General features: G+C 43.4%; 1 protein-coding gene across 1 annotated transcript; it reads left to right on the forward strand.

The window, feature by feature from the left end:
• The first annotated feature begins 12,584 nt into the window (after positions 1–12,584).
• Positions 12,585–13,556, forward strand: LOC123938081 (olfactory receptor 11L1). Its single transcript, XM_045999059.1, has one exon. It carries the CDS (start codon positions 12,585–12,587, stop codon positions 13,554–13,556), a length of 972 nt encoding a protein of 323 aa, XP_045855015.1.
• Positions 13,557–15,015: the final 1,459 nt, after the last annotated feature.

A 15,015-nucleotide genomic window follows, 5' to 3' on the forward strand; every position in this document is an offset into this window, starting at 1 on the left:
GGCAAAAGCAGGGAGGGTCCCTCCTGGACCAAAATGTGACTTCTGTCCTGCTGAATTTGGAGTGATGGTGTGAATGCCTGTACCAAGTCATCCAGTCTGATCACAACACGTGTTGTGGGTACCAGAGGCCCAGACACAAGGGCAAGTTCAAAGCGTTATGTTCCAGCTCCCAGGAAGCCTCAGGGTGCATCAAGAGATCTTGTGCAATTACAGAGTAATGGCTGGGAGAAACCTCAGCAGCTACAGGAACATGAAGGGACTCCGAGCTAGCCTGCTGGGTTGGTTGAGGCTTCCAGTGGTCTCTGGGCTAACAACAGAAGGGCCATCCAAGGAGCAAGCAGGAAGGGAAGCCTAGGACAGAGCACTCAGAGGCTGCAGGGCACACGCACATGAACTGTGGTGGGAGGCAGCAGGAATTAGCCCTGTGAGCAGAGCCCTCTAGGCGGGCTATGTGTGGCCAGATGAGGAGGAGGAGCCGGAGATAAGGTCCCCCAGTCAGAGGCGGGGGCAGATGACTCAGGTCTCTGGGGCTCCGTGAGGTCTGTGGTCCTTATTCATTTGTTTTTAAAGATTTCTTTATGTATTTGAGAGTGAGGGGAGGGGTGGAGGGTGGGGGACTGTCCAGCAGACTCCCCGCTGGGTGAGGACCCCCCCCAATAAGGAGGAGGGCTTTGATCTTATAACCCCGAGATCATGACCTGAGCAGCACCCCAAGTCCTATGCTTCCCCTACTGAGCCACCTGCTCAGCATACATGGGTCCTTATTCTAAGGATGAGGGCTTGCCACGAAGCTTGGTGCTGGGCACCATCTGAAGGCTCAAAGTCATCTGCCCAAGACCAGTTTCATAAACAAACTAGATTTCTCTGAGTGCAAACAGACATGAGTGTGAACAAAGCAGCAGAGATGAGCAGTCAGAGAAGAAGGCAGAAGGGTGCCGGGATTCTCAGTGCAAACACAGATGCTGGCTCGCGCTGAGGACTGCGCCCCTTTCTAGCTCAGGGGATGTCGAGAAGGCCGTGTCCCCCTCTGCCTGCCAAGCTCCTCTGAAACAGGAGGACATGGTTGGTGTCCCTCCGACAGTGCAGTTCAAGGATAAGACAGACTCATGGGCACCACGCATCTGGTCCAGGCTCTGGCACGAGTCCCTACATATAGTCACCTAAACAAAAAGGGCAGGATGGGTGGGAGAAGGATGGCCACACAGAGCTTAACTCCACGGGGCAGGAGAGCTTTTTCCACCTTATGAAATGCTATGTTCCCAGTACCGTGAGGAGCGACGCCCGTTTGTACACCCAGGAAACCCTGGCTGAGTGAGCAAGCGGACATCAGACAGAGGTTCTTCCCTGTAGGATTCTAGGGTAGCTGAGTTTAAGCTCTGCTTTGTCTTAAGACTCCTTGGCAGAGGAATGCGGTCTGTGCCCTCATTGTTCTTAGAAAGACCCTTCCCTTGGAGCCCGTCCCTGCAGATAACGTGTGCAATGGATTATAATTTGATTTTGTTGTGTTTTACAAATGCCATGAGAAGTGACCACCTGGGTGCTTTTTTGTTTAATAGGGTTGGTCTAACTGAAGTTTGTATTTTCTCCCAATCTTTCTGCTAAGGTGAACAAAACATGTCCTTGTGGGGACACGGCCTCATTTTGGCGCAGTCTCTCCTGGAGTCTCACCTGTCTTTTTCAGTTTGCCTCATTCCAAATCTACCCTGACTCTCACCAGTACCTCTTCTCTAGTTCGCATCTCCACTGGTATCCTGTCTTCTCCAACAACATGGGATCCTCCCTCCTATGGACATTCCTCCACGTTTACCTCCCCTAACTGTCCCCAGGGCCTCTGTATTGTCATTCCTAGCTGGGTCCCTTGTCATTCTCGCAAAGACTCTCAGCTCTCCCTGGGCCTCAGTGTCTGGTTCAGCTCTGGGGACCCACAATCTCCTCCAGCCACGCTTCTTCTACCCAACAGCAAAAAAAAAAAAAAAAAAAAAAAAGTTCAAACCTCAAAAACCACAAATGCAACAGCCACTGACATAGCACTTTCCTTCCTGTTTGTGGTTTTCAAAAGGATCTGGGTGGGTTTTCATTCAGCCATTATGTCCTACATTATTATGGCTCCTTTTCCCCTAGACTCTGCCTTGGGTTTTTTTAAGCTGAGGTGTGCAGATGTCCTCTGTGCACACAGCCTCAGCCTTCCCTCGTTAGGTAAGGGGCACCTGTAGCCCATGGAGCTCCATGTCTCTGTGGAGGAAACCCAGGAAACAGAGCTGAACCAGAGAAGGTCCCCACGACTTTAAGGCAGAGTGAACATGTCTGGGACATGGGATGGGCCTTGGGAGAAATGCCACTGCTTAGCCATTTTTCCACACACGTGACCTCCACTCCCCATATGTGCAGGTTAGCAAAGGTGGATTCATGGAGTCATGCTGTATTTAAAAAAAAAATGAGGGGAGCCTGGGTGGCTCAGTGGGTTAAAACTTCTGCCTTCAGCTCAGGTCATGATCCCAGGGTCCTGGGATCGAGCCCCACATCGTGCTCTCTGCTCAGCGGGGAGCTTGTTTCCTCCCCTCTCTCTCTCTACCTGCCTCTCTGCCTACTTGTGATCTCTCTCTCTGTGTCAAATAAATAAATAAAATCTTTAAAAAAATAAAGAATAAAAATAAATAAATAAAAAATAAATTTAAAAACTGATTTACATTAGAATTTTCTTTAGACAATTTGAGGGACTTAAGGAGAAAAATGTATCCTGTTCATAGCTTTATTCCAAAGTCCTTCTCTTGGGCTGCACAGGGTAAGGGCTCAGTAGAGCTTCTGGAATTGATTAATAAGTGCAATATCCCATCTAGGATTCAGAATTGTTCTCTGAAGTAATACTGTAAACCTATGCTAGAGATGAGAAACCTGAGATGTAACAAATGCAGGGAATAGACACAGCTTGTCTTTGTTTTGTGCAGTATTCGGTGTTGATACTATTATGCTCTCCAGAACCATGCAGGGATGCGTTCCTCCCGTCACAGACGGTTGTAGGGGCTTGGCACCAGGTCCTGGGATCAAGTGTAAACCTAACGAAGATGACTCCAGGTTTATACCCAGCTGTAGGAGAGAGCTGGCATGGGCATAGAATAACAAGGTAGTGGCCGATATTCCTGGGTCCCCAAAAGGGTGCATGAAGAGGCTGGCCAGAATGGAGACACAACCTGCACAGTCACGGAGAAAAGGACCACAAAGGCACCAGTCTTGGAATAGAGTTTCCAGGGAGACCTAGAGCTGCAGCTTCCATCTGCGGGTCCCATGGGGTCTGGTCACAAGAAACACGAGAGCAGAAACCCCATTAAGTCTGAAAGGACGTTGGGTGTCTCAGAAGGTCTGGTGGTTCGGTGTGGCTCCCAGTCCACGGGAGACTGGGGAAACACAGACCGATGGCTGATTCTGCATGTTCTGCAAGGTGGTGTAGATTTTTATTTGTGGGCAAAGGGCACTGGTGGCATGTTTTCAGTGATCATCTCTGAGCGTGATATCCAGTCCCCATGGCTGTCTTTCCTCGTGGCCTAGGTTTCGAAGCCCTGAGGGTCACTGGGAGTTAGAGCTCAGGGATGGTCCCGTGTGGCCGGGGGTGTGGGGTGACATGGGACATAGGGATTTCTCTCAGCTGGTAGAGGCAGCCTGAACCCAACTGTGTTCATATAGATTCCATTACTGGAGGGCCGATAACCGTAAGAACAGACCTCCAAGCAAGCCCTCTGAAACACCCTTCCACGAGAGCAACTTCTCTGCTCCTTCTTAATCTCCATTCTGTGTAAAATACAAAGAAAAAGCAGAGGCATTTCCCGTATATATAGACTTCCACACACTTGCAAGTAATGGCCAAGGATGGGATCTGGTGTTTCACACAATGCTATTCTTGTAAATCGCTTTGACACAAAAAATGGGCTTTGACATTTAGGACTTACAGGATGTACCCCATGCTAAGAATGTCTGTGCTTTTGAGTCTTCTACAAACACACTATAGCATAACAAGGAAAAGCATGAGTCATAGAGAAGGATTTCTCCTGCTTTCTACGAGATTTTAAGAAAGAGGGCCACTTGGGGGGGCTCAGCCATTAAGCATCTGCCTTCGGCTCAGGTCAGGATATCTGGCTCCTGGGATGGATCCCCACTTCAGGCTCCCTGCTCACTGGGGAGTCCGCTTCTCCCTCTCCCCCTGCTTGTGGTCTCTCGTGTCTCTCTCTCAAATGAATAAATAAAATCTTTTTTTTTGAGTGAATAAAATCTTAAAAAAAAAGATTTAAGGAAAGAGAAAAGGGTGTATACATGCTTTTAATTAGTGGCAAGGTGGGAGACAAATCAGGAAGCTTCCATGGTGATATTTGAAAAGGGTTTCCCAAGACTGAACAAAACGCACTTAATTAAAACAAACAAGCAAACAAACAAACAAAAAAAAAGGTTGCAAAATTTAACCTTATTTTTTAAAATAAATGAATACATCCCCAATGTATTAATGAAGAAGTTACATGTTCCTCCCCAAAGTGGAGCATTCCTATGAAACCTCTTGTGAACAAAAATGCATACCAATGAATCGTTGAACATTACAACAAAAAATTAGGATTATACGCTGGCTAACTGAACATAACAAAGAAATTGTGAAGTACATACATTAAAAAAAAAAAAGCAGTTGCCATTAATGTACAGAAAACATTTTTGAGCATTTCCTGACTCCAAAATAGCCTCCCTTAGGCTTTTCTGATGCCTGGGTATGCATCTTGCTGACAAATAGACTCCAGGAATCAAGGGGAAACACAGGTGCCCCCAAAGACCAGAGCTGCGGTGGCTTGATGTTGAGCGAGGCTCCTGGGGAAGGAGCCTGGTGGGGACACCTCCACTGCTCCAGGGCATGTCGTCCCTGTGACAGCACCTTACAAATCAGACACTGTACACGATGGTTTTGCTTTCCACCTCTTTTGTAAAAGCAAAAAATCCTCTCCAGATTGCCTTCCATTTGCAAAAGCAGATTAAAATGTAATTAAAGGTTCCAAAAAGAGGCTACCTATAATACCAGAGCTGGCCCTTTAAAGGGTAAAACCTAAAAGGCCGAGAAACAATTTTAAGGTGAAATTTCTCTGGAAAGCAGATTTTCCTGGATGAATGTTGTGCCATTAGCCCAGCTGCTACAACTCAGTACCTTTCCTGGTTCCCCAAGGAGGGTTTTCCCAACTCCCCATCCCATTCAGACCCCAGCCCGTGTCCACGGTGGAAATTTCTCTTTCATGCCGGTGTAGTAAATCTCTCCCTCATTTGTCTCCCCTGCTAGCTCCTGAATCACCAAGCAGGAAAGCAGACCTTCTATCATTAGTAAAACTAACATTTATTCATTTCCTTTGGGGTCCCTTGAGTTTGAGTCCACTGATACAGCTTGCACAATTCCTGGAATGTCTCTAAAAGCAGAGCATAACAGTGAAAGACAGTGGATTTGAAGCTGAAATAGATGTGAATTCAAACACAGGTGCTCTGACCCTGGGGAGTGATATTATGTCATTCAAATAATGCTCAGGTGACCCCGGTGAGTGAGGTGGGCCCCTCTGACTGTGTCTTTGTGGAGGAAGTGGGTTCTTCTATAAGGCTTATATGGGTTTTTGTGCATGGAGGGCCTGACATCTAATACATACTCAACAAATTCTGGTCCAAACCCTTCACCATTCACTCATACAATGCACCTGACAGAAAGAAAGGAAAGTGCAGATCTCGGGAGACATCATCTGTTCAATTGTGTGCAGGGGCAAACTGTTCTTCTTTTTAATATTAAGCCCATTTTATTTTATTTTATTTATTTTATTATTTTTATTATGTTATGTTAGTCACTGTACAGTACATCATTAGTGTTTGATGCAGTGTTCCAAGATTCATTGTTTGCTTGTAACACCCAGGGCTCCATGCAATCCATGCCCTCCTTTATACCATCCCCAGGCCAACCCATCCCTCTACCCCCTTACATCTAAATAGATTTTTTTAATACAATAACATAATTCTTAATTAATATGCAATAAACTTTAGTAAAAATAAGTTTATAATGTTTGAAATAAGAAATCAAAAGCAGGATTCTTGCCAGCCTGTGAAATAAAATTCAGAGCAAATGGCCATTATTTGCACTCCTTACTACAGATTGCATATTTCTCTATCAGAAGCCATGATGCTCATGGGAAACAAAAGGTATTGGGAAGAACACACAAGATAATTGATGTCCAGGAGTAGTGAGGGAAAGAGGACCCAGTGAAAGAGACCCTATATATATTCCATATAGTACACCTTTGTAGGCTTCTAAGTGTTTATGTCATTAATACCCCTCAAAACCTACCAATGTGCACCATAGCTCACCATTTATACATTTCATTATATGTTTTTAATTCTCATTATGTAGCTCAATCCCAGAGGTAGTGTTCATCTACTGGTGCTCTAACATCTTCTCCTCCCAGAGAAGAGACACCCACATTTGTCACCACATGCTTAAATGCTAGAGGGAAGCTAGTCCCATAATTGGCTCTCAGCAGGCAGCCAGGTGGACCTGGCTGATTGTGGGTACATACATATACTGGTCATTCCAGCTGACTGTCCCTCATGTGGACACAGTGATGATCTGTGTAGGCCTGGATACCCTCCCCCCTCAACATGAGTAGAGCTGTGGCTGATGTGAAGACCGTATCATGCCTTCATTTCTTTTTTATCTGGAAACATGCAGAAATAACAAATCTAGATTTGAGATTAGATATGAAAAGTCCACCTCACACAAGACGACCATGTAGTCTATCAATGGTGTTTCGTTTTGCTCACCCAAATTTAATAGCATGAGAAAAGTCCTATTGGTGGAAAGTAGTCATAAAAGTCATTTCAAAAAAATGCCAAGATGACCCAGGCTATATAATTATCTATGAAAATAGCCTATACAGTAGTAACCTAATTGCATCTCCCTGTATGTATAACTCACAAAATGTTTGGAAAGTAAGACATCGAGTGCCTAACTCTGGGAGACAGTATTATGGATCCCACACCCAAGTAACTTGGAAAGTTTTCCCAACAGCCTTTATTACCTATGAGCACCCTGGATTCTGATGCTGCACTATTCAACATATCCTAAGGAACATACCACTGGGGCCATTTGCTGCATATTTTATTTCATCACAGTTTACACAAAAATTATTTTTACTAGAATTTATTGCATATTAATTAAGAATTATGTTGTTGAGTTAAAACCAAACAATCCTTTATACATATCACAGCAAAATAAATGTATGGATATTTTTGTCTACTTCTTTCTATTTCCAAGTTTACTGAAAAGTATACACATGATCATATTATTTCCAAAAATGGTATTAAAGTGAACATCAATGCCTCAGATTAGATGACCTTTCATACACTTCAATTTTTTTTAAATTTTTCCATGTGTTTTTGTTTTTGTTTTGTTTTGTTTTTAATCCTGCTTAATTATAGATGGTATGAGAATCTTTTCTTTTCCAACTCATCTTCCAAAACTCAAATTAAAACAGCCTCTCAGACAAACTCAGATATTGCATTTTCTTTGATAAATTAACAGATTCACATTTAGAATGAGCTTGGGTACAGATTGCTCTCATTGCATGAATTAATTAATTTTCAATCATAAATTGTTTTTGTTTTTCATTTACTTATACTTGCAATTAAAGGGGCGCCTGGGTGGCTAAGTGGGTTAAAGCCTCTGCCTTTGGCTCAGGTCATGATCTCAGGGTCCTGGGATCGAGCCCCGCATCAGGCTCTCTGCCAGTGAGGAGCCTGCTTCCTGATTCCCTTCCTCTCTCTCTGCCTGCCTCTCTGCCTACTTGTGATCTCTACCTGTCAAATGAACAAATAAAATCTTAAAAAAAAATTAAAATATGATGACAAAATGCCATTCGACAAAAAGCAGCTGTTTAATACCCAGTTCTCAGGATAGGTGATTCAGTAATGGCCTGCTTGCTCTATTTTAGAAAAACCCTCTTTTTGCTTCAGTTTTTATCTCAACATTTTTTAGACCAATTCTAATTAAAAAAAAAATGAATGTGAAGATTCACTTATCCTGAATGTGTTATAGACATCTAAGCCTCAGTGGGTTGAGCTGAATCTCAGAAGATTGGTTCCATTGTTTACTAACTCGATTGACAAATTACAGACAAAATATCTGGGGATCAGGATTCTCAGAAGGGCCAGGTCCCCAAGAAACCCAGTTATAAAAGGAGAAGACGGCTTCATCCAGGGTCAAACCCCAGCAGAGACGATGGGAAATTTCCACTTGCATGAGGAAAGCACGGCCCACATTTGGGCTCAAGGAGGGCAAGGCAGACCCTGGAACAGGGACACATCAGGGCTCTCCATGTTGATGAGAAGGACAGGTAGGAGAGGCTCATGTAGACAGCCACAAAGGTTTTCAGAAGGAAATCAACATGGTGTGTGCTTTAGTGTCAAGTGACATACATTTTATTGTGTTGTTTGCTTTGGTTATTGACACTGAATTCTCAAATTACACAGATATCAATAAATTCTTCCTCATTATCAAGACAGTTTCAGCCTTTGCTGATGTTCTAGCCATGTGAAAACTCAGTAAATGGTCTTGCCCAAATTCTTTAGTATCCACATCTGTAGTAATGGAAAAATAACCAGAAAGAATTTTTAAGGAGCCAAAGCCTGTTTAGTTGACTCTAGGCAGGATTGCAATAATTCCAGTTTTAATGTTTATTTTCAGATAATTTCAAAGAAACCTCCAAACTTAGATCTGAGGTTACGCTGGTGGTTTTAATGCTAACGTGAACTGAGCATTTTGGGAGGCAGATATTTTCATTTTGATTTGATCTGTTATGTTTTTTTGTTTGTTTTATTTTTTTAAAGATTTTATTTATTTATTTGACAGACAGAGATCACAAGTAGGCAAAGAGGCAGGCAGAGAGAGAGGGGGAAGCAGGCTCCCTGCTGAGCAGAGAGCCCGATGTAGGGCTCAATCCCAGGACCCTGAGATCATGACCTGAGCTGAAGGCAGAGGCTTTAACCCACTGAGCCACTCAGGTGCCCCTTGGTTTTATTTTTTAACTTAATGTAATTAAGGTCCTTCTAGCATTGAACATTGAGTTGAAGTCCTAAACTCCCAGAATGGCTATAGAGAAACCAGAAAAGGTACCATGGAGAAGGTATCTGAGCAGAGTAGGGTATGAGACCCCTAGAAATACACAGAGATAATATCGCAGGGAACTGACTGTGCTGAATTGAAAAGGAGTCAAAACCTACATGGTTTGAACAATACCAAGGGAGCTGGAGTGCTGGGAGCAGACTGGGGTAGGATAAAAGTGGACAAAGAGATTGCAGAGGAGATGGGAGGAGAAAAGTAGGGGCTGCTCTACTGGGAAGGCTTTTGATTTTTCTTTCTTTTCTGAGATCATGACCTGAGCCGAAGGCAGCGGCTTAATCCACTGAGCCACCCAGGCGCCCCTGATTTTTCTTTCTTAAGCTTTAAGAAATCATATACCACATAATTCAGTATGTGTAAGAGACATCCAGTATCGTATCCCTGGGAACAAGTGCATAGATTTTATTAAGATAATGTCTTCACCACTTAGGAATTTTTCATGGTCAAATGAAGATAATATTCCCAATGATTTCACTCAAGTATGAGAGGAAGAAATAGAGCACAGCAAAAATAGTGAACTAAAACCACAGTGAATTAACAGAACTGTTGGTTCCTGATGTGGGCATAAGCTGGCTGGCCACACTGATTTACTCACTTATCAGGAATGATCCACAGTACTGTGTGCTCTCAGTAAACCCCTTAAGCTGTGTGCCACTGTGGGCTCAGAGAAGAGGAGAAACACATGCTGTCCTCTGTCTTTCTTTCCCTCTTTTCTCTTTTCTTTTTTTTCTTTTCTTTTCTCCTTCCTTCCTCTCTCCCTCCCTCTTTCCTTCCCTTCCCTTCTGTCTCTTCCCTCCCCTGCCCTCCCTTTCCCTCCCTTCCTTCCTTCCTTCCTCCCTTCCTCCCTCCCTTCTCCCCTTCTTCCCTTCCTCCCTCTGTTTTAAAAGTTTCATTCGGGCTGCTTTGTTGAGTATTTACTGAACAAGGGCAGATGGATGCAGACGGGCCACAAAGGAGACTATTGAACAATCCAGGTGAGGTGAAATGGCGCTTTTTGTGCAAGGATTTTCAGGTGGAGCCAGGTGATTTTGGTGAGAAATCAGATACTAGGGTGAGAAAATCAAAAGTCAAGTCTTCTATCCTGAGCACGTGGGAGGATGGAGTAACCACTGATGAGATGTGGGAGACAGATTAAGAGTTAGAAAAAAAAAATGTTAGTTAGTGTTTGTTAGTTAGTTAGTTATTGTTAAGTTCCAGATGCTAATTAGACATGCCACTGTGCTTTCAAATAGAGAAATTGTTTCCATGAGGCTTGTCGTCAAGCTTGATAAACAACATATTTTGGTGTTGAGGGCCAGGTGATAGCATTTGCAATCCAGAGCCTGCGTCAGACCTCAAGGGGAATGTGGGTATATGAAGAGGTATTCAACCCTGGTGTCCTACATTAACAGATTGGAGGACGTGGAGAGATGCTAAACATTATATGCAACGTGAAAGGTCTGGAGCTGAATGCAGAGGGCACGTAGCTGGGTATGCTAAGTGATAAGAATAGACCCAGCAACAGTGTGGAAACAGCTCAGCCATGCTGACAACAGATTAAGACCACTAGGGATGCTTGAAGAGCCACTGAAATATGGCATTGCCATTTTGGTGGATGCCGAGGGAAAACCCCAGATTGCAGTGGATTCAAGGGGGCTTAAGGCAGTTGACAAGGACAACACCTTCAAGAAGGGATGGAGTACAAGGGAGTGGACAGATGAGGGTGGTAAGTTTTGGAGAACAGAATGACATCAAGACCTTATCTTTTTTGCTCTTTCTTTTATTTTAAATTTATTTATTTGACAGAGAGAAATCACAAGTAGGCAGAGAGGCAGGCAGAGAGAGAGAGAGGGGGGAAGCAGGCTTCCCACTGAGCAGAGAGCCCGATGTAGGGCTCGACCCCAGGACCCTGGGATCATGACCTGAGCCGAAGGCAGAGGCTTCAACCCGCTGAGCCACCCAGGTGCCCCTGCTCTTTCTTTTTTTAAAGCAAGATTTTATTTATTTATTTGAGAGAGTGAGTGAGAGAGAGAGCATGAGCGGGGTGGTGGGGATGGGGGGAGGAGCTGAGGGTGAGGGAGAAGCAGACTCCCCAAGCCTGATGTGGGACTCAATCTCAGAACCCCAGGACCATAAGCAGAGCTGAAGGCAGTCACTCAGCCAACTGAGCCACGTAAGTGCCCTGTTTGTTCTTTTTAAAGGGAGAGAAAACAAGACTGTTTACATGCTGAGGAAAGGATCTAGCAGAGAGGGACCATTGTTAATTCAGGGGAGTTAGAAAGTGTAATATCTGCAAAAACTTCCACTATGGTGGAGGGTGTAGGAACTAAAGCATGAGTGGAGGGATCTGCCTTAACTTAGGAATAGACCTTCCATTTGGAGTAACCTGTAGGAAGCTGATGCAGAGGAACTGAAGGTGGGAAGTTGGGAATTTAGTAGCCTGAGTATCTGGATATTACTGTCGGAGGATTTCAGGTTTTTCTTCAGAACAATAGGACCTTTGCTGAAGGTATAGATAAACAAGGAAGTGCTGGAAATTTGAAAAGAGGAAAAAAAATACAAGAACTAGGCACTCAAGAGACTGGAAGTGTAAGTAGCTGAAAGAAAGGTGGAGACATTGTTCCACAGCATTAAAGACACACTGAAGTTATTGATTATAAATTCTAAAATGACAACATTTTGTGTCGTCTCTCATCTCTTTTATTGCATGGAAGCTCGTGAATGGTGGGTGGATGTTGCCTTTAACCAGGACCAGCTTTGACAATTAATGAAAGGAAAGCAAAGGGAGGGTGACATATTTAATGTATGCAGGAGACATGCTCAATGGCAGAGCATGGTACCCAACTGGGCAAGAAAGGATGCTGACGGAGGGAAAGGTGAGCTCACACAAAGCTTCACGCGTGCGCACACGCACACGCTGAACAAGGTATCCATAAATATTGTTTGAAAGGAGAATGGATAAACTTCCCCGAGATGTCATAGAAGATATGCTGTCTTACTTCTATATCAGACGAAACCCATATGTGAGAAAAAGTCATTGCATCCATATGTGCCTGCTTGAGAAAAAAAAATTGTTTCTGTTATTCTTAGTTTCCGAGTTTGCTTTCCTTCTGTTTTGTTATTTTTGTTTTGCTCTGTTGTTTCTGCTTTTGTTTTTATCTTTGGATCTGAGACTTCTAAATTTCAGACAACACAAGAAACGGAATTTGCTGAGGTTCTTTCCAAGACCTAACATCCACATTCAGCTTGTGATATCAAAATTTCTTATAAAACCAAGATGAAATTGTTATTATAAAAAGCTTGTCCTTATAAAGCATTGTATGCAAAGATCTCAACTATTAAAAAAGTAGCCTCTGAACTGCTAAACATGAAGAGCTACGAATATTTTCATGGTTTTTATAAAGTGGTTTTCCAAAATGTTTTCCTTCCACAGGCAATGAAGCCCCCAAATGTGTCCAGTGTCACTGAATTTCAGCTGCTAGGATTCCAGAACCTTCTTGGATGGCAGACACTGCTCTTTGCCATCTTCCTGTTCATCTACTTTCTCACAGTCACAGGAAATGTTGTCATTATTGCCGTGGTGAGCCAGGACCAGCGGCTGCACTCACCCATGTATGTATTTCTCAAACACCTCTCATTTCTGGAGATCTGGTATACATCCACCATTGTGCCCCTTCTCCTAGCCAACCTGTTCTCTCATGGCCAAGCCATCTCTTTCCCTGCCTGTATGGCACAGCTTTACTTCTTCGTGTTCTTTGGGGCTACTGAGTGCTTTCTTCTGGCCATGATGGCCTATGACCGATACCTGGCCATCTGCAGCCCACTCCACTACTCTTTCCTGATGAGTCCTGAGATCTGCACCAAGTTGGTGGCAATCTCCTGGTTGACAGGTGTTGGCACAGGATTTCTGCCCTGCCTAATGATTTCCAAATTGGATTTCTGTGGTCCTAAGCAGATCAATCATTTCTTCTGTGATCTCCCTCCCCTCATGCATCTCTCATGTTCCAATGTGTATCTCACCAGGATGGTCATCTTCATCCTGTCAATTGCAGTGCTGTGCATTTGTTTTCTTCTTACACTTGTGTCCTATGTTTTCATTGTATCTACCATACTGAGAATCCCTTCAGCATCTGGACGGATGAAGACCTTTTCCACATGTGGCTCCCATTTAGCTGTTGTCATTATCTACTATGGGACCATGATCTCCATGTATGTTCGCCCCAATGACCACCTGTCACCTGAAATCAACAAGATCATTTCTGTCTTCTACACTGTGGTCACCCCACTGCTGAACCCTGTTATCTACAGTTTGAGGAACCAAGAATTCAAAGAGGCTGTTAGAAAAGTCGTGAGAAAAAAGTGTGGTATCTATGGAGTAAAAGTGAAGGGGAGTTTCTTTGTTAGGTAAGAAAAAAATATCACACAGTGGATTAATTTGGGGAATATGTGAGTGACAGGTTTGGATCCTTCAAACCAAAATGTCATCCTTGGCACTGTGTAGAATTCCACAAGCCATATGAAAGAGTTTCATCATGGCCCCTTGCCAGCAACTGTTCAGAAGACAAATAGCCTCTATTAAACCATTTCGGGGGCAATTTTATCCTTTGAGACTTTCATCTTCTGATGAGAATCTAACTGTATGATTTGAGGGCATGTTGATTTCGCACATTACTTTCAGATTTTACAGATTTTTCTCCTGAGTTCATAAAGCATGCATGTAGAAAGTTTTACATCTTTTAAGTACTGGTAGGAGACTGGCCTTACAGATTCAGTTCCTGGTGCTATTGGTGACTATTAAATGTCTGTGGAGTGAATGGAGATATATAAATAATTATTGACCTAAATTAACTTCTAGTGACAAGAACAAAGAAGGGAAGGGTTTTTGACGTGACAAGGATTTAGATAAAGGAATTTAACTTTGTAATGCTTTTTATTTTGTGGAGAGGGAAGGAGGATGCTAGAGGGAGGGAGGCATAAATGGAGGATGAGGGACAGGTGGAGAGGAAAGAAAGAGAAACACTAAAGAGGAAGAAAGGAAGGGAGGGAGGAAGTGAGGGAGGGAGGTGGAAGGAATGGCAAGAAAGCAAACAGAGAGGGGAAAAAGAAAGGGAAGGGAAGAATAACAGATGGGAGTGGAGGAGGGAGGGAAGAGAGGAGTCAAACTTTCTTTTATTCAACCAATATTTAGAAGACCTCTGTTACTCCTGCCTTCTATCTCATTCTACAACTACCTCCAAGCACTTTATATATGCCAGTCCTCTTCCTGCAGTCTGATTTCCCAGGGACACAATGGTAAAGAAACTGTCAAGGGATATTTGGCCTGAATGGAGCCTCTAGTTTTGAAGGATATATACATATATATAGCCTTACTCAAGGAGTAATGGATTTATGACTATTTGTGATGTTTGCTGTGAAGCAATAGAGTATAAGCTGGTTTATCTACATGGAACAGTAAGGTCTGAATCAACATAGAGTGGTAAGAATGATTTCTATGTTTATATTGTACTTTAATGTACACTTTACAGATGAGGAGAATAAGAATGGAGGTGGTATCCCAGGCAGGAATGGTGTGAATGTCAGGAAATGTCAGGAAAAGAAGCCTGGGGAACATGGGGATGGAGGAAAGAGATGAGTCTGGAGACGAGTTTGGATCATTGAAAACCCTTATAGGGCATTGAAAATCCTTATAGGATTTTACACTGAGACAAATGATGGATTATCAAAGGGCATCAAATAGGAAATGACATGATATATTTTGCATTTGCAAATCTGACTGCTGTTTAGAGAGAAGAGTGACAGAAAGCAAGACCTGCTGGTGTCATAGCAGTAACCCACATGGGAGAGGATCTTGGCTAGATTTTAGGTTT

This window comes from Meles meles, chromosome 3 (assembly GCF_922984935.1).
Source record: "Meles meles chromosome 3, mMelMel3.1 paternal haplotype, whole genome shotgun sequence".
Taxonomy (NCBI): domain Eukaryota; kingdom Metazoa; phylum Chordata; class Mammalia; order Carnivora; family Mustelidae; genus Meles; species Meles meles.

What these genes read in the sequence shown, in the direction of transcription:
- LOC123938081 (XM_045999059.1), top strand. Translation starts at nt 12,585, where the DNA reads ATGAAGCCCCCAAATGTGTCCAGTGTCACTGAATTTCAGCTGCTAGGA.